We start from the raw sequence: 20,737 nt of genomic DNA on the forward strand, positions 1-20,737 counted from the left end.
AAAGCATTTGATCTGCACACTAAACATACATTGCAGTGCACTCTAGAATTTTCAGAGTACTGCAAAAGGAGAAACAAAGTAAAATACTAACTCTTTGAAGGTCTCTAGAAGTCAACTAAAAGCAGATAAAATTTTATCTTCTTCAAAATACAGCAGCTGGCTTCACCATATTTTTGCAACACTCAGAATACTAAGATTTAATGGGATATATTCAGAGGTACTTCAGCACTGAGTCCCCTTGCTAAAATAGTGTTTTGCTTCAGACCTAATCCTTCAATTTGATTTTACAGAAGCTGAGAAATAAATTAGAACTTATTCATTGAGCTCATACATGAGCTCTCAACTTAAAGCTGCCTCTGGATTACATCTTAATGGCTCTATAGTGAACTGCAAACAGTATTGATTTCTTTTATTTGAAAAACAGTCTGTCAAGTTAATACAAAGCGTTCAGCTTGGACATAACATTCCATGCTTTGCAGGTAAGTGTTAGAAGAAAACTCCCTGATCAAGGCAAACCCATACAAAAACAGTCATTCAGTCTAATCTTCTAAATCAAGTTTCAGACAACAATATTCCAGCTGAGACTGTGTCTAGCAAATTGCATTTAAATGGCCCACAAAAATCCATTTAGTCTTTCACTTGCCAGAAGAGCAATGGGGGGTAGTAAAAACTCATGCGTTCTCAAGTTTCTAACTATAATTGATTGATAGGGTAAAGAATTGCAGACAACGTCCGAGACTGGGAAGGAAGTAAAAGGCAGTGATATTCAAAGCTAAAGAAAGCTGTATCCTCAGGAGAGAGGCAGTGTGGAGGCATCAGCATGCATGCACACCCACAGGCTACCACCTTCCTTCTGAGCCAAGCTGTAGCCAAACAAGCAGGTCTCTCCAGCCTGTGATTTACACTGAGGACCAGACATCTGGGTTTTGCCACCTTCCCTTCACTGAAGTACACAAAGTGAGAGCCACTGGACTCCAGCTTCAGCACCAGTACAGCCTCACCTTTGCATCCCTCTCAAGTGCATCACTGGTATCTCAAAGCTTGAATTTAAGAAGCTACATGGTCTGCCAGGTACTGTCTGCTTTCCTCTATGCAACAAAAACAGAGTAGTGGTTACCCCTCCAATGCATCACTGAGTGAAGCTTGTTTGGCTAAGGATACCAACACACACTGTCCTTCTCTGGGGGAAGATCACCCAGACACACTCAATAGCAGGATCAACATTTTGTCTCTTTGAAATATAAAATACTCCACAACTCTACAGACGCTCTAAATCTACAATGTGAGGGAGGGTACCACTATTTTGGCCATAGCTGCACCACCTGTGCCCATCAAAAGAGGTAAATTATGTTCCCTTAACAGCATATCTAGGAGTGGAACAACACAAGCCATTTCAAGCATCTTGTTTCCCATTTTAGTACCCATTCTGTAGAGAAACATCATAGCTCTGAAACTCGACAGGTAACATGATTGCAGTCATCAGGATGAAGAGTATGGTTTGATTGCTTAAACTGATGGCAACACCTGCTGTCAGATACTTCCTGAGGTGGTTCGCCCTTCCAAGCAAGAATCCTGCTTGGATTTTGCAGCTCTTGGGAATCTGTACCTGCCTAAGTAGTACTTTATATGATTGCTTCTCTGCTGTACAGTACAAGAGCTAGGATGGATCAGTCCCACAAATTTCCTTTCTAGTTGTTTCAAGGCATTCCCTTGATTCAGCTTCAACAAGTGTTGTGTCACCTGTCTTACAGAAACAGAAGACAAGCTGTACAGAACTGGAAAGAATTAGGTCTGTTTGAAAAGCTGGAAAGCAGAGGCTGTGAAAGGCCTTCAGCCCCAAACATTCTGCTCTTCACAGAGCTGGGCACTCAGGAATTCAGCTGGCAGTAAAAATTCAGAGGATGCAAAGAAGCCATCTGCCATGTGCTCAATCAGGATCATTTCCCATGGCAATGAAGGCGAAGAAGAGTTCACCTGCAATGTTTCCTAGTCCCTCCCTTGCCAAACCTAGATACCTACAGCTCGCCACATAACACATGACTCATTCATAGGACAGCACACAGTGCTGTGAATTTACAATACAGGCAGAATTGGAGCATTCTCTCCCTGCAGTAAAGTCTCCAGTGAAAAGAAATATAAATGTACCACCCACTGTACCATGGTAGGCAAATACTAGAATGGAGTAGGTAAATTTAACTAACAGTTAAAAAATGTTATGCACACACCCCAAAATACATAAGTGCCACTGCTTTTACAGCATCTAACACAATCAGACTCCTGTTATTAGCTGGACCCTGGACATTACTCTCTATAACTGAACAGTACAAAAACATTCAGCCTTCCCTAAGCGCAGAACTCAACTCATCTTGTGGAAGGTAAGAGTCTTTATTATCAGCTGAATCCTCCTTCAACATAAGTCTACTGTTCATGGAGAAAAGAGGCAGCATTAGTAAAAAATCCAGACACAAGTTGATAAATGGGCCTTCCAGTAACCGCACCAGTTTCAACAGCACCTGTTTTGCCCCAACTGCTTCCATGTCTCTGGTCTCACTATCCTTTGCATAACTCTTATGCTCCCTGGTTATTACATTCTTCTGAATCTGTTGTCAAAATAAGTGTTTGTCAAATCACACTATTCCAGGGCACAGAAAAATGAGGCTAACATCTGAAATTTCCTCCAAGTATAGAATACACAATTACACTGCTCTGAACTCTGATTCTGCATGTGAACTCATAAAAACATATTTTTACTACAGTATCTGCTGGCCTGCATTTAAGCCTCCCTCACTAATGAATTAATCAGCTGCAAACTAGTGGTGAAGATTTCAGGGTCAACATTAGTATTCACTGGCTCCATAATGGGCTAAATTAAGAACATAAATCTTAGAGATTAGTAAAGGATTATTTTGCGTTAACTTATTTGAATCCAAGGGGGAAAAAATGCTTTACAGACTGAAGTAGAACAGAAATTTAGAGCAATTATTGAGTACTGACTTCAGAGTTTCCACTATTCTTTTGTGGTTTCTTTTCTTTTTCACTGCTGGCTGTCATACAGAGAATGGACTTCCTAAATCTACTTTGTGTCGTGGTAATTCACCTCTTTCAGGTACCTCAAAACTTTTGAATCTACGGTTTAGAGAAATATGAAGTCTACTATTCAACTTAACATTATTAACCATTTATCTGTTTATTGTTAAATTTATTGGCACAGATTCTAAACTGGTATCTCTAATGATTCGTAGGTGCCAGATATTCATTTTTTGTGGGGGATTATGCATGCCCAACAACAGAGCCTATGTGATCTATGTGGTCATTTATTACTTACATGAACTGCTTTTACTGAACAGATTCTACAGTCATAGTCAGACTTGCCAAACTAGAACTTTTCAAAAGTCTGACTTCTTTTAACCATAAGAAATAAAGCTAGACTCAGAGTAATCAGAGCTTGTAACTTAATTTGTAGTAACAGAAGTGTAAGAAATCAGAATTATTATTTGATTACTACCAAATATAACCAAATCATTATGACAGAATTAAACAGAAATACTAGTTAAGGCATATAAATGTACAATTTTTAAAAATCCTTTTAGCTTACATCATTATATATCGTTATTTCCTCCCAGCCTTCAAAGACACAATTGTAAAAACCAGGGCAAATAGACTTCCATTTAACAGAGCACACCTACTCACATGTAAGAAGTCAGAAAGGAAGAATCAGCATTTCTCTGTTCATAGGCCAGTTAGTACAACACTGTGCTAATACTGATAGATAAGACATCTCCTTCCCCTGGACATTAAAAATCTAGCCCTGGGTGATGACATACTCCAGTAATTGTAGGTGAGGTGTATTGACCTAATTAAATCCATGTCATCTCTTCATGCCCACAGCTATACTTTTGAAAAACTCCTCTCAAACAACTCACATTTTCATGGTGTTCACAGTATGAAAAGAAAGAGGATGATATTTGACCTAAAACGTATTTCAAAAAGCTTCCATCAAGCATATCCTTAAATATAACTGCAAAATCAGATCATATAAAACCTTAAGTATGAAAGTCTTTGCTGAAGAAGTGGCACACAAAATTACTCCTAACCCTCTACATTCAGGTTCTGCAGAAGTATCTTAAATCCTTTGTCACAAACTTAAATCAGAAACTACCACAGGTTGAAAGTGAAAACTGTTTAAAGGAAGACCTGTTTTTGAATTCCTAGCAGACCAATGCTACTGTACACAGAAGGAATGAGGAGGAGTGGTTCCTCTTCTGAAAACTGCTAGGATTCTGCTGGGGGGCCTGACCTGGGTAATGAGTACCAGCTGCCTACCTTCACTGGTAGCTGCATTCTTCTGGGCTTTGGTGGGTGTGTGATCCGTACTGGAACTCACGTCGGATGAGATGCTTGAGCTGCCCTTGCCTGCAAAAAGAGAAAGAGGTGGAGAGGGAGGGAGAGAGGGAGAACAAACATGAGTATCAACTCTGAAATAGAAAGACCTTCAATATCTGAACCTGTAACAATTCCAGGAAGCTTTAAACTAAGTTTAAAGCAGCTGATGTGCATTTTGTACACACCAGGGTAGGAGTTAACTGCACTGTAACTTCTAGCATGTGCATCTTCACATGTATTAAGGCTGAAAATAGTCTCCTGTGCCACTACACATTTGCTAAGCTCCATTGTAAATGAAATGTTTGTGATTAACAACATCAGAGGAACTAAAATGTTCAGTTTACTCATTCAAATACCTCTAACACAGATCAGGATAAATGGTTACATTCAAAATACATTAGATGAGTTTAGATTTCTGTTTTTAATATGTTCACATCATGTATTCAAGTCACTTGGTCATGTGAAAATGAAAGCAAGGTATCTGTTTTCTCCTTCACCATGCTCACTGCATGATCTAATACACCATTTCAAAACTAACTTCTCACTAATGGTGGAGGGTTTTTAACTGTAAATCAAAACCTATGGATGTTCCTTCTCTTATTTTCTCTCTTAAAAGCTTTTCCTGAATTTCCTACATCAGCGTCTTCAGACCTACATGCAGAATGTCAAAATCTAGATACAAGTTACAAACAAAAGAAATCCAAATACACATTAAAAATTAACCCAGATAGATATTACAGAAGAGCAGAGTTGTCTAAACCAAAGCTGTCTTTTTGTTTACCTGTGAGGATCTAAGGAGTCACTTCTGTTTCCCTTCCCTCATTCTACTCAATCTCAGTAATTACTAACGGGGGATACATTGTACTCTGCAGCAGGAACCAGACCAACCACCCAATGAGCAATAAGTGAGATAATTCTAGAGAGAGGAAATGCAGTGAGTACTGTTGCATTTTTAGAAGTTACCTGTCCCCACAAACACTGCATCATTGAAGCCTTTAAGACCTGTGTTATTTTTTTGACCAAAATTAGGCTGTATGCAGAAATCTAGCTGACACCAAGTTTCTGTCACTTGAGTAAACCTATAATCACAGGAATGTTAGCAAGAGACTTTTCTGATCTGTTATTTCAATCACGCATTCCTTGGGGTTCTGGGTTACAGTATGCCTGGTTTTCATAACATTTAGATGTAAGGGAGAGGTCTGCTTTTTAAAGGTGCCACAACAGAACAAGGATTTAAGTTTTAATGGGAAACGACTGGAGAATGTGCAAATGTAGGTTGCTTCACAATGGAGGTACTGCCACTTAATCTGTCAGCCAGCCCTAGAGAATCATTCTCCTCAGAAAGTTCCTTAAGTTAACATGCTTAGATTTGAGACATGATTATGAAGTGAACTGGAGTGAAAGGATATTAAAATGGCCAGAAGGAAATAAAAAAATAAATGGCTAAAGCTAGTAGTTGGGCAGGGTGAAGAGAGAGAGAAAAAAGTGTATTTCCAATGATTCACTAACTGCTTTTTACATTCCTTTAAGAAGTTAAGCAAAACCAAGAAGCAGCACTTCCAGAATATCACTTCAATTGCTCTCAAGCTGTGACATGAATTGGAGTAATGGACTGTGGGGTCTTTATAGAAATTACTGCCCCAAAATAACTCTCCGGCTAAGGCAACGAGGTTTGTGGTAGAAGAAAGGCAGAAGAGAAAAGCAAGGATAGATATTAAATGTTCTTTCCTAGGAAGAGGCCAAAGAACATGAAACACCTGCAGCACCTGATAATGAAATCATTACTGACAGGAAAGGTATTTAGATAGTATTGCCACTACCTGCAAGTCCTTATGTATCAAAAACTCCAACAGCAGAGGCAGAAAACAAAATTCCAAGGGGTATCCGCACTCCTTAAGAGATTAATAGAAAGAAAACAAAACTAAACAGAGTAACTGGAAAATTATTTCCTCAAAGCAAATGAACAGGATTCCTCTAAAAAATAACTTATCTTTTTGGGGAGGGGGGGGGAGAGGGGGAGGGAAGAGCAAGAGGAAGTCAGTGATACCAAATAGCAGCAGAGTAGGTAGATGGTCATACCTGGCATGGGTTGTTTTCACAAAGTGAATGCTTCCCAGGCTCCATACCTCCCCATTACCAATAGTAGTTCTATTTACCCTAAATACAAGCCCACCTCAAAGAGCATAACCAAAATATTTCACCCACTGTAAGCTACTAATTGTCAGTACACCCAGCAGCAACATATTTACAATTGCACACTTCTATAGAAATTGTGAAATGCCTAATGTAAGTGTAGAAATTTATCATATAAATCTACTTGAACTTTGAAACATTTTAACACCTTGCAAGAATTTAAAAATTAAGGAAAAAAATATCCACAGTTACTGCTTTGGTTGGATACAGTTCTACCTGTAATTACTTTTTTAGATAGAGTCTTCTCTTACTGTATATAGCCCCAAAGTTAGCCTTTTTCCTTACTGCCTACTCTGAAACACTCCATTCAGATGAGGAGGAAGCAAGACATACTTTCTAGTAATTTTCAATGTGTTTCAAAGAGACTAGCTGACAATACATATCTTTTGTTTTGAGTTTTTTTCTGTGCAAAACAAAGCTTCTAGTAGGCTAGATTTGGCTACTGCAGATTCATGTACACGTGCCAGAGCTAAAACATAACAGTTTTTAAATATTCTCCAAAGAGGAAAGGATAGGAGAGCAGCAGCTGTTCAGCATGGAGATTGTAGTTGGCCTCTTCTCCCATGTAAGAAGTGACAGACAAGAGGAAACAGCATCAAGTTGTGCCAGGGGAGGTCGAGATCCAATACTAGGAAAAATTTCTGCTCTGGAAGGGTGTTCAGGCACTGGAACAGGCTGCTCAGAGAAGTGGTGGAGTCACCATCCCTGGTGGTATTTAAAAGACATGTAGATGTGGCGTTTAGGGACAAGGTTTACTGATGGACTTGGCAGTGCTGGGTTCACAGTTGGACTCGATTGTAAGGGTCTTTTCCAACCTAAATGATTACATGGAATATTAGAATCACAGAAATTCAAAGACTGCCGATTCCCCTAATGCCATAGGGAAACTTAAAGCACAGTATAACACTGTTTCCAGAGGCCAGTTCCTCTCCAATTCAGAAAGTGCACTGAGAAAGCCATTGCACATAAATATATCCTGACAACAGTTCTAATGCAACGACAACTAGAAGGATCATACAGAGGCCAATATTGCAAAGACTAGAGCAGTAATGACTGTATTTGATCCTCTGCTTAAACAAATTAAAGGCCTGCCAAAAGCTTCCCTAACATGACTTGCAATCATCTAGAGTTTCCTTCATACAGTCAACAGCTCTTTATTTCTCAACCAGAAGATGCAATCGAAAAGAAAGGAAACTGCACTACTATGGTAGTAGGTAGATATGGTAGAAGAAATCTATTTTCCTAGAATACAACATAATTCACACTGGGAGTGAAGGCACCACAAACCTCACAACACCTGCAAAGAATCACACAGCTACACAGTTGCAATTCAGATAATTTCTTTGACCTGCTTCTGAAGAAGCAAAAGTATAGATTTTTTTTTTCCATCTACTAGTGCCAAAATCTTACAATAGTGGAAGGAACAAGATTCCAGCCATCTAACCTAGTATGCTATTTCCTACAGATTACATTTTGATCCTGATGGAAAGAAAGTTAGAATCAGGCAAGCATATAATATAACAGATACTTCTTCTGAACATTGTCTGTCTTCAGGTCTTTGTAGCCCACGTATACTCTTCAGCCATAGATGTCTTTCTACTCAGTAGCCCTCATTAAATCTGCCTTATCTCTTTTGAATAATGACTACTAAAATAATGTGTTTAACTTTCTTTTTATCATCACGGATGGCTATATTGACTATAATGTTATGTTTGTTTTATAAAAGTGTTTCCTATTTTAGTTTTGCAGACTTTGGATTCTGCCAGTCACACTCACTGCTGAGAAGTGTCAAAGACATCACAAGTCAGTCGGGACAGAATCAATGCAATTTAAACTTACCTGGGAAAGCACAGTCTATAACTGTATGACACTGAAAAACTATTTTTGGAACCACATGTGCAAAGCCTGTCCTAGTCTGAACCACAGTGAGTCCCCTTCTCTTGTTCTGGAACAATTTTACTAGGTTTTTTTGCAGCACATTTGCCTTGGATTCTGGTGTATGGGCATTTGCATGCCCTATTTTACACATCCTTCTAAGATCTCATAAAGATAGGCTGACCTGACCATTGTTTCTTATGTGTCACCCTGGAAAGTAACAGCAGTATTTCTCTTGACATCAAGTTCTTATGTGATGACACCTTTCTTCAGCAGGCAGTGACAGGTACCTCAGTGTCACAGGTTAGCAAGCATAGTCCCAGAAGGGATGTCCTTGCTAAGGGGTGTTTACAGTTTCCTCTGGGACCTGATACAGTTTCCTCTGGGACCTATCAGCTGGCCAGCTTGAATATGGACAATTCTCTAAGCCACTTAAAGCTGTGACCGCCTCTGTGATCCACATTTAAGAATAGGCAAACTCCCCCTCCAAGCTCTCTCTCGTTTCCGGCGCTGGCACAGGTGGCTGCGGGCCCCGTGTGGGGGCCAGCGGGCCCGGCCAGGCCTTGCTTGGGCCAGGCTGGGCTGGGCCACGGCCATCCTGGAGCCATGGACCTGTTCCAGCCATGGAACCCCCCCCACTGCCTTGCCGTGGGCAGCCGGAGCGGCTCGGCTCTCCCCCCTCTCCACTGCAATAAGAAAAATTCAACATTCCAGCTGCAAGGCCCAGGTGAGATTAACCCTTTTATTGCTGTGAAGAGCTGAAAACGTGAGGGAAGAGAGAGGAGATGCTTAAAGCTGAAATTCTGTTGTGAAACTATGATATATCAGAGTACCAGTTGTAATCTCATGAAGATATGGGGGGTGGAGTGTTCAACTCGTAAGCAAAAGCACCTGCACTGAGATAGGCAGATGCTGACGCAGCTGTAATTCCATGAGAAGTTTGGACAGGGAGAGATGAACCAGATGAGGACTTTTGCTCCAAACGGGAAAGGAGAAACCTCAGTCCCTAGAGATGCTCCCAGAGATAGTCCTAACGATGAAGATGAGGAAGATCCTTTGCTCCCAGGGAAGGAGAAGGGCCTCTGTTTTTTGTTTCTGAACGGCTCAACCTTAAAATTGTACCCCAAAAACCTTCAAGAGTGGACCCTCAAAAGCAGTTGTGGGAAAAGCTGCAAGTCGGGGGAAGGGACTCACATGCGAGCAGAGAGACTCCTCTTCCTAAATGGACTGAACAATATTTGGAAGTGGGCGGCTCTCTCATGATAATGTTTTCATAGCACGAACAAGAAGAGACTTCTCTCTCTAAATGGACTAAACAAGGTTATTATGGCAGTGGTAAACAGACTGAACATCTTAAGGGTTGTCTTTTTACATTGTCAGAGGGAGAAGGGAGGAAGGTGGGGGGAGGAGGAGAGTTCTGAAGGTGGTATAATTTTTTTTCCCCCTCTTTTAGGTCTGTTAATAAACTTCTTTATATTTCTTTCAAGTTTGGTGCCTGCTTTGTGTTTCTCCTAATTCTTATCTTACAGAAGATAAACAGTAATGAGTATTTTGGACCAAACCGCTACACTAAATTGGTGTTTCTGCCTGGTTACAAACCCAACCCGCTACACTCAGGAATTAAATGGATAGTAGGGCCAAATCCACGGCTTGCCATGCTGAAGTGAAACATTAGACAAAATGCAAAAACAGAAAAACAAAGTAATCATTTAGGAAAAGAGAGCAGAAAGCAATTAAGCTCAGAATATCCATTAATCTTTTTAACTGTCCAAAAGTGTTATATTACAATGACTTTGATGTAAAAAAATCTGAAAATTTTATTTACTTAAGCCATCAATTCTTATCCACATGACATTATACAAATTAAATTTCTCAACACAAAAGTGCATATGTGCATGGTTTTCCTACCAGATGATCACTACTTTCTCTTTTATATCTTCAGAGAAGTTCTTTTAAAATCAAATACATGCCAACCACATCAAGTAGAGATCCAGAAAAAAAACCAATCCAAACCTCAAAGCATCAGGGATCATTCAAGAGGAAAGAAAAATCTCTTTTCCTTCTCTTGTTTCCATGACACACATTATGCTGGTCCAAGTCACCAAAACCTCAAGTGTATCTCTTTACAATCTGCACCTCCAAAGTCTGCAGACTCCTAGTATGCTTCCAAGTACTCCCATAGAAATCAGCAGCCTAGTGCAGTACTTTGGCTTTGCAGATATACAGCATCCTTTAAAGATGCAATATATCAATTCATTTATCCAAAGTAAAGTTGGACTACACACTGTGGACAATCATTCTCCTTGAACTTTACATTTGTACCAATGGAAATTCTGTCATAAAACTGGTTTCCACCTGTTAATTCTTAACTGCTGAGCAAACTGCCACTGTTTCAACACTGAAGTTACCTACCTACAAGCATTGTTACTCACTGAACTGTTTTCAGGATGAAATATGTTCATTTACAAATTCATGTTGACCTTCTGCCCTAAAATCTTAGCAGTATGGCTCTAAAGCTTACTCTTTTTTTTTCCAAATTAAAACATGTGCCAATATAACAAGCAGGCTCCAAATTTCATTCCACCCAACATTTGTCAGGATATGATAAAACAAACAGTAATCTGCACAAACTCCAATCCCAAGGAAAGGAACTAAACTGAATGTTTCACAGGAAGCACGCTGAAGTTGGAAGAGTTTGCAGATATGTGCCAGCACTGGCACTTTGGGACAATATTTCTTAAAACTTTCACAAGTGAAATCTCCACAAGCATTTTTACATTACTTTTTTTTATTTTTAAACCACAGCTCCGGCTTCCAGGATTGTGAAATTTGGCTGTGAAATTTGGCATAACTTAGCTATGAAATAGTGCACTTAGTTCTACAGCATTTCTGTAAGTTTTAAGCTAAACGTCAACTCAGGTCCCACAGGCCAATTTGGCCAGTTTTGCTCTTCCAGTCAGTGCCTGCCTCACCTTCTCAAGTACCACAGCACACGACAAAACCGCCTGCAAACGCCAACAGGCTACACTAACATATCTCTGGTAGGGAGTAAGTCACCTTATGTTTTTTATTTCTTTTAGGAAATTGTTTCAGGTGCAGGCACCAGCCAGCTCCATCGGCCCCACCACAGGGCATGGCTGAGCCCCTCAGCCATGGGTGGGCAGGCGCCTCAGAGCAGGGAAGCTCTGAGGCACAGCCCCTTAGTGTCACCTTTTTGAGTCAGTCTTACAACCAGATACAAGAAGCCACTTGAAAGGTGAAGCTGTACCAACAAAGGCACTAAGCATTATTTAATTCTGATGTAAATATGGCTGTGCAAGTTCTGCAGCTAGCAAGACACAATGGCTCATGCACTATACTGCGAAAGGCCTGAAAAACATACAGTAAAGTGCAGGTGGGAGATTTTTTCAGAACCATTTAGAAGAATTATGTTTATTACTAGCAAGGCAAGACTTCAGAAAGTCTGGATTAAAATCATGAAGCTTAAGTAAAATTGTTCACATAGGCAGAGATTCTAGTTGCTGTGCTAGAAGCCTACTGGGTTTGTAGTCAGGACATCTTTAACTCTCATCTTGGTGCTAAATAACTCACTATGAGTTCAGAATAGCTAAATGCTTTATTTAATGAAGTCTTCAAGTGGACTCATCTAGTCTAATGGCTAAAAAGAGGCAGGGCACATATTGCCTCCTCTATGTAACAGATGATAATATCTTTTCTAGATATTATCCCTTTTCTAGAGAACTTCAGCACTCACCCATGAGGCTTGTTAACCAAGAACCTTTATATGGCACTACTAAGGTCACCCTGATTTTTGAAGACAGTACGTGTCTGCCTTATCACAGGATTTCACAATAGAGTGACAAACAGCACGCTCCACTGCTAGGTTTATATAGAAGCAATAATGCATCAAGCTACTCTCTTGACACCTGCTAAGCAGCCTGAATGCTGGAAGGTAATGCTTATTTGCAGCCAAACTTTGCACCCACTCCAAGTGTTAAGCTCTACTTTTCAAACACACACTGATAAAAGCCCGTGAACTGTTTAGTCTAGGCTGCCTGAGAAGAAAGAATGCAAGTACTTTTCTTATTTGAACTCAAAGCGAGAAAACAAGATGAGAAAGCTTTAACATCCTTTTTTATTACTCAGCAGGACTAGCATGTCTCACGACTAAGTATTAAAATACTATCTTTCCCTGAAGTGGCTTAGCCTGTATTCCAAAAATGGTTCCTACTCTGTAACCTTCTACTTTGCCAAAGCAACAGGGAAACAAAACTTTGGCCTTCCTACCAATCACAGAATTTTCCTAGAAACTGTTCATTCATTCAATATAGGACTTTCCATTACAAATTTTCATCCAATCACCACCATGTTTTAAGATGGGCATTTACTTGAGATACAGTGTTCTCAAGTTTATTACCTAACCTTTACCATTTTAATCCAACAGCTGAAAAGAATTATGAAACCAACATAAGAAATTAATAAACACAATTAAGTCAAAACAAAACCCTTTTTCTAGTTTTATACTTTCTCTGAGAAAGTCACTTCACTGACAAGTTCCTCAATAATGGCTAATTGAAATCTGTTTTTTCCCACCTCTGTTGTAATTAAAACAAAATGCTAATCCTTTCCATTCAGAAAAGCCAATGACTATGCAGTTCAATACCAAATATAAATTAGTAGAGACTTCATTTGCACCTTCTCGCATGAGACATGCCAAAGAGTGGAGGTAGCCTGAGAGGATAAACTCCAGTGTAGATTCTGAAGTGGCTGCAACCTGCTATTGCACTGGAATGCATCAGACATTTGGTATAGGTCTGAAGTTCATTATATAGTTCAGTCGTACAAAATCAAACCCACCACATACATGTTTGTCTTCCACAATAATATCATTAATACTTAAAATATGTATTTAGATTTTCACAAACAACTAGTTCCAAGATCTAAACAAAAAAGGTTAATATTAAACTTGCACTATCAATTTTACTGCTCAGCCATGTACAGTGGAAGCAGAAGGAACCCACAGCTGGAGATGGCTGCTGTGGCAGTGCTGGGGGAGCAGCTTTTTTGGTGTAGTACATAAAAACACCACAAAAACCAACCCCACAATATCTCCCAAATTTTGAGCTTGAATATTGACAGCTGGTTAAGTCAGAGTTAATGTTAGAGTTGAGGAAGTGAGAAACCTTTATCAAGACATCATACAAAGCACTCTGGTATCAGTGTACGCTGTGAAAAGCGATACAAAAATCTTTCACATGACAATACAGATCTGACAGCCTGAGATGACTTCTTTACTTAAAGATGAACAAAAGAACCTGACAGCTAAGGAAGAGCAGACAAGGATCACTCTTCTCTTTTAGATAAGCACAGTCACTTCCAGCTTTTCTTTACTGATGGATACAGGGAGGGGGAGAGGGGGAAAGGGAAGTGGCTGACTCAAGGATGCAAGTAGAAGGAGACTTTGCAAAATAGTGGGATTACAAAAACTAAATAAAACAGAATTGTGAAAAAGGCATATAGTGAGAGAGAGTGATATCTTAAAGGCAGCTAAAACGAGAGAACCTACATGCTTGAGAAATATCCCTACTTTTTCAACTAACAATCAAGTTTGGCAAAATTACAAGCCACATTGTAGCAGGTTCAGAAATGAAACTCACCAGCACACATAACTGAGTTAAAACAATTAAGACTATAAAAAAAGCCATACTGACAAAAGAAATCAAACTAAGGTTTCACACAATACATTTGGCAATCAACTTTAGATTTCTTCTTCCTTTCTCTCTGAATTCTATGAAATGCAAAGTTCTAATGTTGCACTAACCACAGATGTCTGGCAATGATTGCAAGGAAAATATGAAAAAAAAAACCAAAAAAAAAAAACAAACCCAAACCACAAAACAAAAACAAAGACCCAGTACCTGTCTGATTTTTTTTTAAACACAGTTTTAACAGATCATTTTAATATAGTAGAAAATTCCATTATTCCTATTGAAAACTCTGTGTTTCAATTACTTAAATTAATCTTCTAGTCTCAACTCTGCACAGAGACTGCATACTACTGTAATTTGCTGCTGCAGTTACCTCCTGAACACTGAGAATAAAATTTATCCAAAACAACACAGAGGCTGATCTATCCCCAGAATATGAGCAGGATAGTAATCCTCCATAGAAATACAGTGCCAATTCAGCATTTTCATTTCTTCTGCACCATTATCTATATTTCAGCTGTCTTTCACAAAAAACCTTCCTTTCAGAGAACATGAAAACGTGGCATCGAAACTCTCAGAAGAGTTAAATTTAAATGTATCTCCCTCAAGACATTACAATTTTTTCATCTATTTTAATCGTAGAATACTCCAAGGTATCCCAACAGACCAGCCACAAACAGACAAAGGACACTTTTTAGCTTGCCCTACAACCTTCACCAGGGCCATGTTATTTATAACACACAGATATTCAGTGGGATAAGGACACATTAAGGAAAAAAACAGAGGTAACTAATATCTACCCTGTTGACAATTCCGTATTTAATTTTGAAATGTTTTTCATTCTCACAGTAGTATGTGTGCAACTGTCATAAAGATTGTTTGGTTATAGTTTGAGGATTATAAAATTCCTGCTGAAGTATATCCATAAAGCTCAGATTGAACTGAGTAATTCTGGAGAAAAAAAAATATTTAAAGGCATTGCTTTCAGAAGTGTTTTATCTAATGCCTTTGTGAAAAGCCATGCTTCATCCCCCTTTCTTTCCTGCAGAACCAACAGGAAGTAGTTTTGGTCTTCAGTATAACTCATTCTTGTAGTATTCAGTATTAGCTTCTCATTAGAGGAAAAAGGAATACTGAAACTAGGGTACATATCCAGCAGAAGAAAAGAGAGCAGAACCAACAGAAACAGAGAGGGTATGTCAGTGACCACTACATGTGACACTTCAAACAATCTCTTGCTCATGATGTTCTTCTCTGGATGGTTTCTGGGAACCAGCAATGGTGCAGCAGGGCCAGTCTCCAGCTCCCAAGCATCCTGCTCAGCATCACACTGATTCTTGCAATGTTCATTAATTCATGCTAAGTTTCTTTCTCTGAGCTAACTCACTACCTGTACAGAAGAGAGGACAGAGGACATGCTGCTTGCATTAATATTCTGTCATTTGACACCAAATCTTCACCACACTTACTACAATGTCATGTGAGCATGCTTAAATACTCAGGGATTCATCTCTGCTTCTTGATCACACTATTGCACATAGTTTTTAATTAATCAGTACTGGTAAACTAACAGAAGCCACACCAAAGAAACATGGATCATTTCTGAGAATTTTTCCCAACCAAAAAGCAAACAAAACAAAACACCCAAACAAACAACAAAAAACCAAGCAAAAACCCCAAAACCAACAGAAAACCCCAAACCAAAGAAACAAAAGAAATTCCCAAAAATTAAAAAACCCCAAGCAAATAAAAAAAAAAAAAAAACACCACAAAATCCACAACCAACCAACCATTCAACCATTACTAACATTTGTAATACCTGAGGTAATTGTTAAAAGCTGAGAGAAAGCACATAAAGTGGTACAATTGCCTATGGCAATGCAACAGCAATTATTACAGAAGAAACAGCTTATTACACAAAAACTGCTGTCAAGAATCAGGCTGGTAACATGAGAAGGAAACTAGAAATCCAAATGGGGATGTCAGATAATCTGAGGCTAATGGTAAACACAGACCAGGCTCTGTGGTCAACAGGATAAGGTCCAAGCACACTATCTGCAAGATACTTCTGGTTCTCTCCTTGCATAAACTTCCACTCAATTATACATTTTAATGGCTTTTGTATCATCCTGAAACTAGCTAAGCTACCTGTGCAGTGTAATGAAGATGGCCCAACTGGCTCTACTTAAGGATCAGCACCTTACTCCTCGTTCCTTTGAAAGATGTGCCTGATGAACCAAACTGAACTGAGCAATGCCCAGGACAGCAGTCTTTTTTGGCAGACCTGTTAGGCAAGAGTAGCCAAACATCAGTCAATAACTTTGCCACTGAATAATACAACTCAGCTTTTCCCAGTTCTTTCAGTTTCTCTGGTTAGCTTCATTTTGCTGAAAGCAATCACCACCACTAACTCAGTTCTGTGAGCACTGTTCCAACTCTTTGACCACAATCTGTCTGACAAGAAACATTCTCAAAGTGTCTTTCAAGTGTGGAGTAGAGATGTTCAACAATTTAGCCATTTGGGATTTAATTTGCATCTTCCTACATTTGCTCCAACCTAGCAAGTAAATTTAATAAAATTTACAATCACATTAGACCACTTTTGCTAGCAAACAGAGCAAGTCTGGACTTTTACATGCAGAAGTAGAGCACGGAGCAGAGTAGTTATGTCCTGGGAACTGACAACAGCTGTGCATCTCCTCTCACTCCCTCCTCTTTGAAAATCTCTGTCTAGTGCCATTTGGCACCTTTCATACCCAAGCACTTCCTTAACTACTAAGCATCTACTTTTGTAGTTGTAGGCAATAGCAAGCTGCATTTTACTTCCAGGAAAGCATGGAGTTTACATGAGCCAGAGGGAAACACCTGCACGTCTCTGGTCTTGGCATGTCCATGGCTGCATATCGGATCAAAACACAGTTGATGTCAAAGAGCCACAGGTGCAGGAAGCTTGCTCCAGTGCTCATTTCCACAATATCCTTTTAAAACGACAGCTTATGCTTTGCTAACTACACTTAAGAGAGCTGCTAACGACTCGTGCGATTCTTTTTCTAATGTGTTTTAGCTAAATGCCACTGTAAAAGTACAGTTTGAGAAATACACTATGCCATGCCAAGAACCTGACTTACTCCTCTTAAAATTTAGTCTTCAGAAACTATCTGTACCATGCCAACAGGAGCAAAACTGCTTGTCCAACCCAGCTAGAAGTTTTGTTGATTTATCTCATTCTCCACTATGCTAAAGTAGGGTAAAGTCTATGAGCCAAACCATTGCTCTAACACAGAAAGGGCCTTCAGAAGGTTTTGAGATACTCTTCTACCAGTTCATTAGTACGTAGTGCAAAATGTAATTGAATTGAAATGCAAAAGTATTTCCATGTTTCAGGGAATTTTTGCAAATTAATACTGAAACCCAATCACTTATTTACTGAAAACTACTTCTCCAAAATTAACAACACACTGAAACTAATACTGATGCAGTGATTTCTCATGTGATTAATTAATTCTCATGTGTTTTTTCCTTGGGTACTCCTTACCCTCATTAAAGGAAAAATCTAAGGCTAACATTTTTTTCAACATAGGCACAAACCCTACAGCAGCAGGAAGACCATCACAGTCCTACACTGGCCTGGAACAAGCAAGCCCAGTTACTCTGTCCAGGGAGCACACATCAGAGGCATTTTATACCAAACAGGCTGATTTTTCCACTTATGCCAATAAGTGTATGTTCATCCCCTAACAGAGGACCTGAGAGAAGGCAGAAATGCTTAAAACCATCACCTGTTTTTCCACTGCTTGTCATGACCTCTGTCAAAAGAGGTCATTAAAAAGGTACTTGCTCAAAACATAAGCAGTGGCAGTCTGTACAGGATGGAAAGGCAGAAGGATAGAAGTGCAGAACACATGCAAAACTTGTCCTATGTCTGTGTCAGAAAACAAGTAGAAATATATCTGAAATGTTGGGTAGCAGAGGTGAGATTATAAAAATATTTTCTGAAAAAACTTCCTATGCTTCCAACAGTGTGGAACAGATATTTATCCTACTGAATGATTATACTACACCTCTGAAATTAAAATCAATAGCTACCAAAAGGAAGTTGCCATAGGAAAATAAGAGTTTTACACAGATTCCTGCTGCAATTCCAGCACAGCACAGCTACTAACTCACAATTTAGCCAAAAGAATAAATGCTATTTGAACATCCATGCTGTCTTGAAAACTCAGTGAGGTACCTGATTTCTGCATATAAATGCACACACAGGGTTGCATACAGTCAAGAAATGCAAGAGTGTGTCCATTTTTAAGATCACTTCAGAAATCAAAGTCGTACAATGCAACAACTGCACCAGTATTACAACTATTTTGAAATTCATAACCTGCATTTCAGGTGTCAGTGAACACCTCAAGGCAAGCTTTCTCAATGGTTACCTCTTAACCTGCAGTGTTCTGCCTTTTTCCTTTGAAATACAACACACTTTTCTTTGAAGTAAAAAACACTCTTATTTGAGCCGAAACCCAACTTCAGAAAGCATCACAATAACATCTGAAGCTGTAGACACAGGCGTCTATAAACGACAAATCTTTAGTAAGTCCACTCACAAATAACAAAATACATTTTGAATCTTGTATCTAAAGCATTTTAAAATATTCATAACTATAGAAGAATGTTTGCCAAAGTGGTTTTTGCACACAAATGGAGAGATGGATACTGAGCATGCATCCACTGTTCTAGGTCAGACAGAAAGGCTGATCTATCTCTGAGCTCCGCTGACAATGCCAGACAGCAGACGCCTTTTTGGCACAGTTATCCCATCTGACTGAAGAAAAGCACACCTCTCAAGAAGGACTACTATCACACCCTTTTCATTTTATCTTACCTTAAAAGCATGTAACAACCATTAGTAAATACCTGTTTGAAAAGGAACTTTTTTCTTTGAGGAAACAATCGCATAAAGCTTGATCTGTTCCCAGGGTGACATTTCACTATGTAAGACTACTTCAAAGGGATAAATCACAGCCTCAGTTGTCATTATCCCACTGCACTAGCTTGCAACAGTGCAGAATAAGCTTTCTTAAGCACTTTGACAGTCTCCCTTTCCAAAATAGGCACCACTGATACGCAGCACCTTACAGCAAGAACTTGCATTGCGTGCACTGCTATCTTTAAAAATCAGGACAACAGAAACTATCCACAGGCTGTACCTGACATAAGGGTTGGATTCAGATTTATTCACTACTCACCATATCCCATCCTGCCAACTGAAAACAAAATGGCCAAACAGCTCTTCCTTCACAGCCCTCCATTCTACCTACTCCCTAGCAACATCCACAGGCACTTTCCCAACATGCTCTTCAAGCTAATGAAATCTCTTTAAATACACTGCCCTCTTTTAGTCTCTCAGATGAAGCTCTCCATGATTTAAGCAGTCTACTGATAGGTAGGCAAATATCCATCAAGACAACTAGTATTAAATACTAGTTGTTTCCTCAATTCTGCCTTTCTATATCCATCTGACTCTTTCAACAAAGAAGATAAGCTCTGGAGGACTGGAATTTCATTCTATTGCTGCAGTTCAGCAGCAGAAACAACCAATGTTTCCATTCTGGAAGACTGCAGGGAAAGCTACTTCTCCTATTCCTGGCAAGAACAAGCAGTTAATCTTCTAATTTTCACTGAAAAGAGCAGCAGAGAATAAAAACTCTGCAAGTTGATCAAGTACCCACCACAGTGGGTAAAACAAACTGCCAAGTGACATATAACAGGATCCCTGCAAAGGTATGCAGGGTCATGACACACACGATCTTCCACAATGATTTATTCTTTTTAAAAAGCTGTAAAAATCAGGGGATGAAGTAGGTGGTCATGTCACTCTTCATCCAACAAGTCTGCACTGATACAGTGCCCTGAAGTAGACAAACTTTCATAACAACATTGTGAAAACCCACACAAGTGTCATTAACTGACAGATGACTGAGCTGTGCTAAATGGCTCCTTGCTCCTTCTGCACAGGCAGGAGGAAAAGATGCAGCTCACTGAAAACCTTACAGTTCTGCAGATGAGCTTGTTTGCTCCCCATCTGTTCATGCCCTTTTGGTCTCTGTTCAAACTGGAAGAATACCCTCCGGAGAGTGTGATCCCCAGGGTGCATCAGGTTTCTGATCCACAATGAATGCTGGGTCAGAGCTTGCCTGTGGAGAATGTTTTAATTACATCATGCCGGAATTTGGCAAGAGTCCTGGCATTTAATTAAACAGCCATTTTTTGAAGCAAAGCTCACAGCAGAGCAAAGAGACACAGAGGCCTGATGATGTGCTTCATAGCAGCACTTCCCCTATGGCCCAGTGCCTACTTTGTAAGCAGTCCCAATCTACAGGAATACAACATTTCACATCACCAGATGCCTAAAATCAGGCTAAATGGGGTGGTCTACACCCAGGAGTACGAAAACTACTCACACTTTCCAAGAACAGTGAAAACCATGATAGACTGACTTCAGGTACTGCTATAAAAGCTGCACAACCAGTATTAGGAAAAGGTGATTGGGAAAGGTCCACAGAGCAGCCATGCCACCATACTTC

At 39.6% G+C, this 20,737-nt stretch overlaps 1 protein-coding gene across 1 annotated transcript in view; it reads right to left on the bottom strand.

The window, feature by feature from the left end:
• Positions 1-20,737, bottom strand: part of FBXL7 (F-box and leucine rich repeat protein 7) — a 176,235-nt gene that overhangs the window by 130,973 nt on the left and 24,525 nt on the right. Inside the window, exon 2 of the mRNA XM_082278735.1 lies at positions 4,324-4,413. Coding sequence (XP_082134861.1) covers positions 4,324-4,413 — 90 coding nt within the window. The remainder of the gene's footprint in view (positions 1-4,323; positions 4,414-20,737) is intronic.

The sequence above is a fragment of the Coloeus monedula genome (assembly GCF_965178545.1).
Source record: "Coloeus monedula genome assembly, chromosome: 1".
NCBI lineage: Eukaryota > Metazoa > Chordata > Aves > Passeriformes > Corvidae > Coloeus > Coloeus monedula.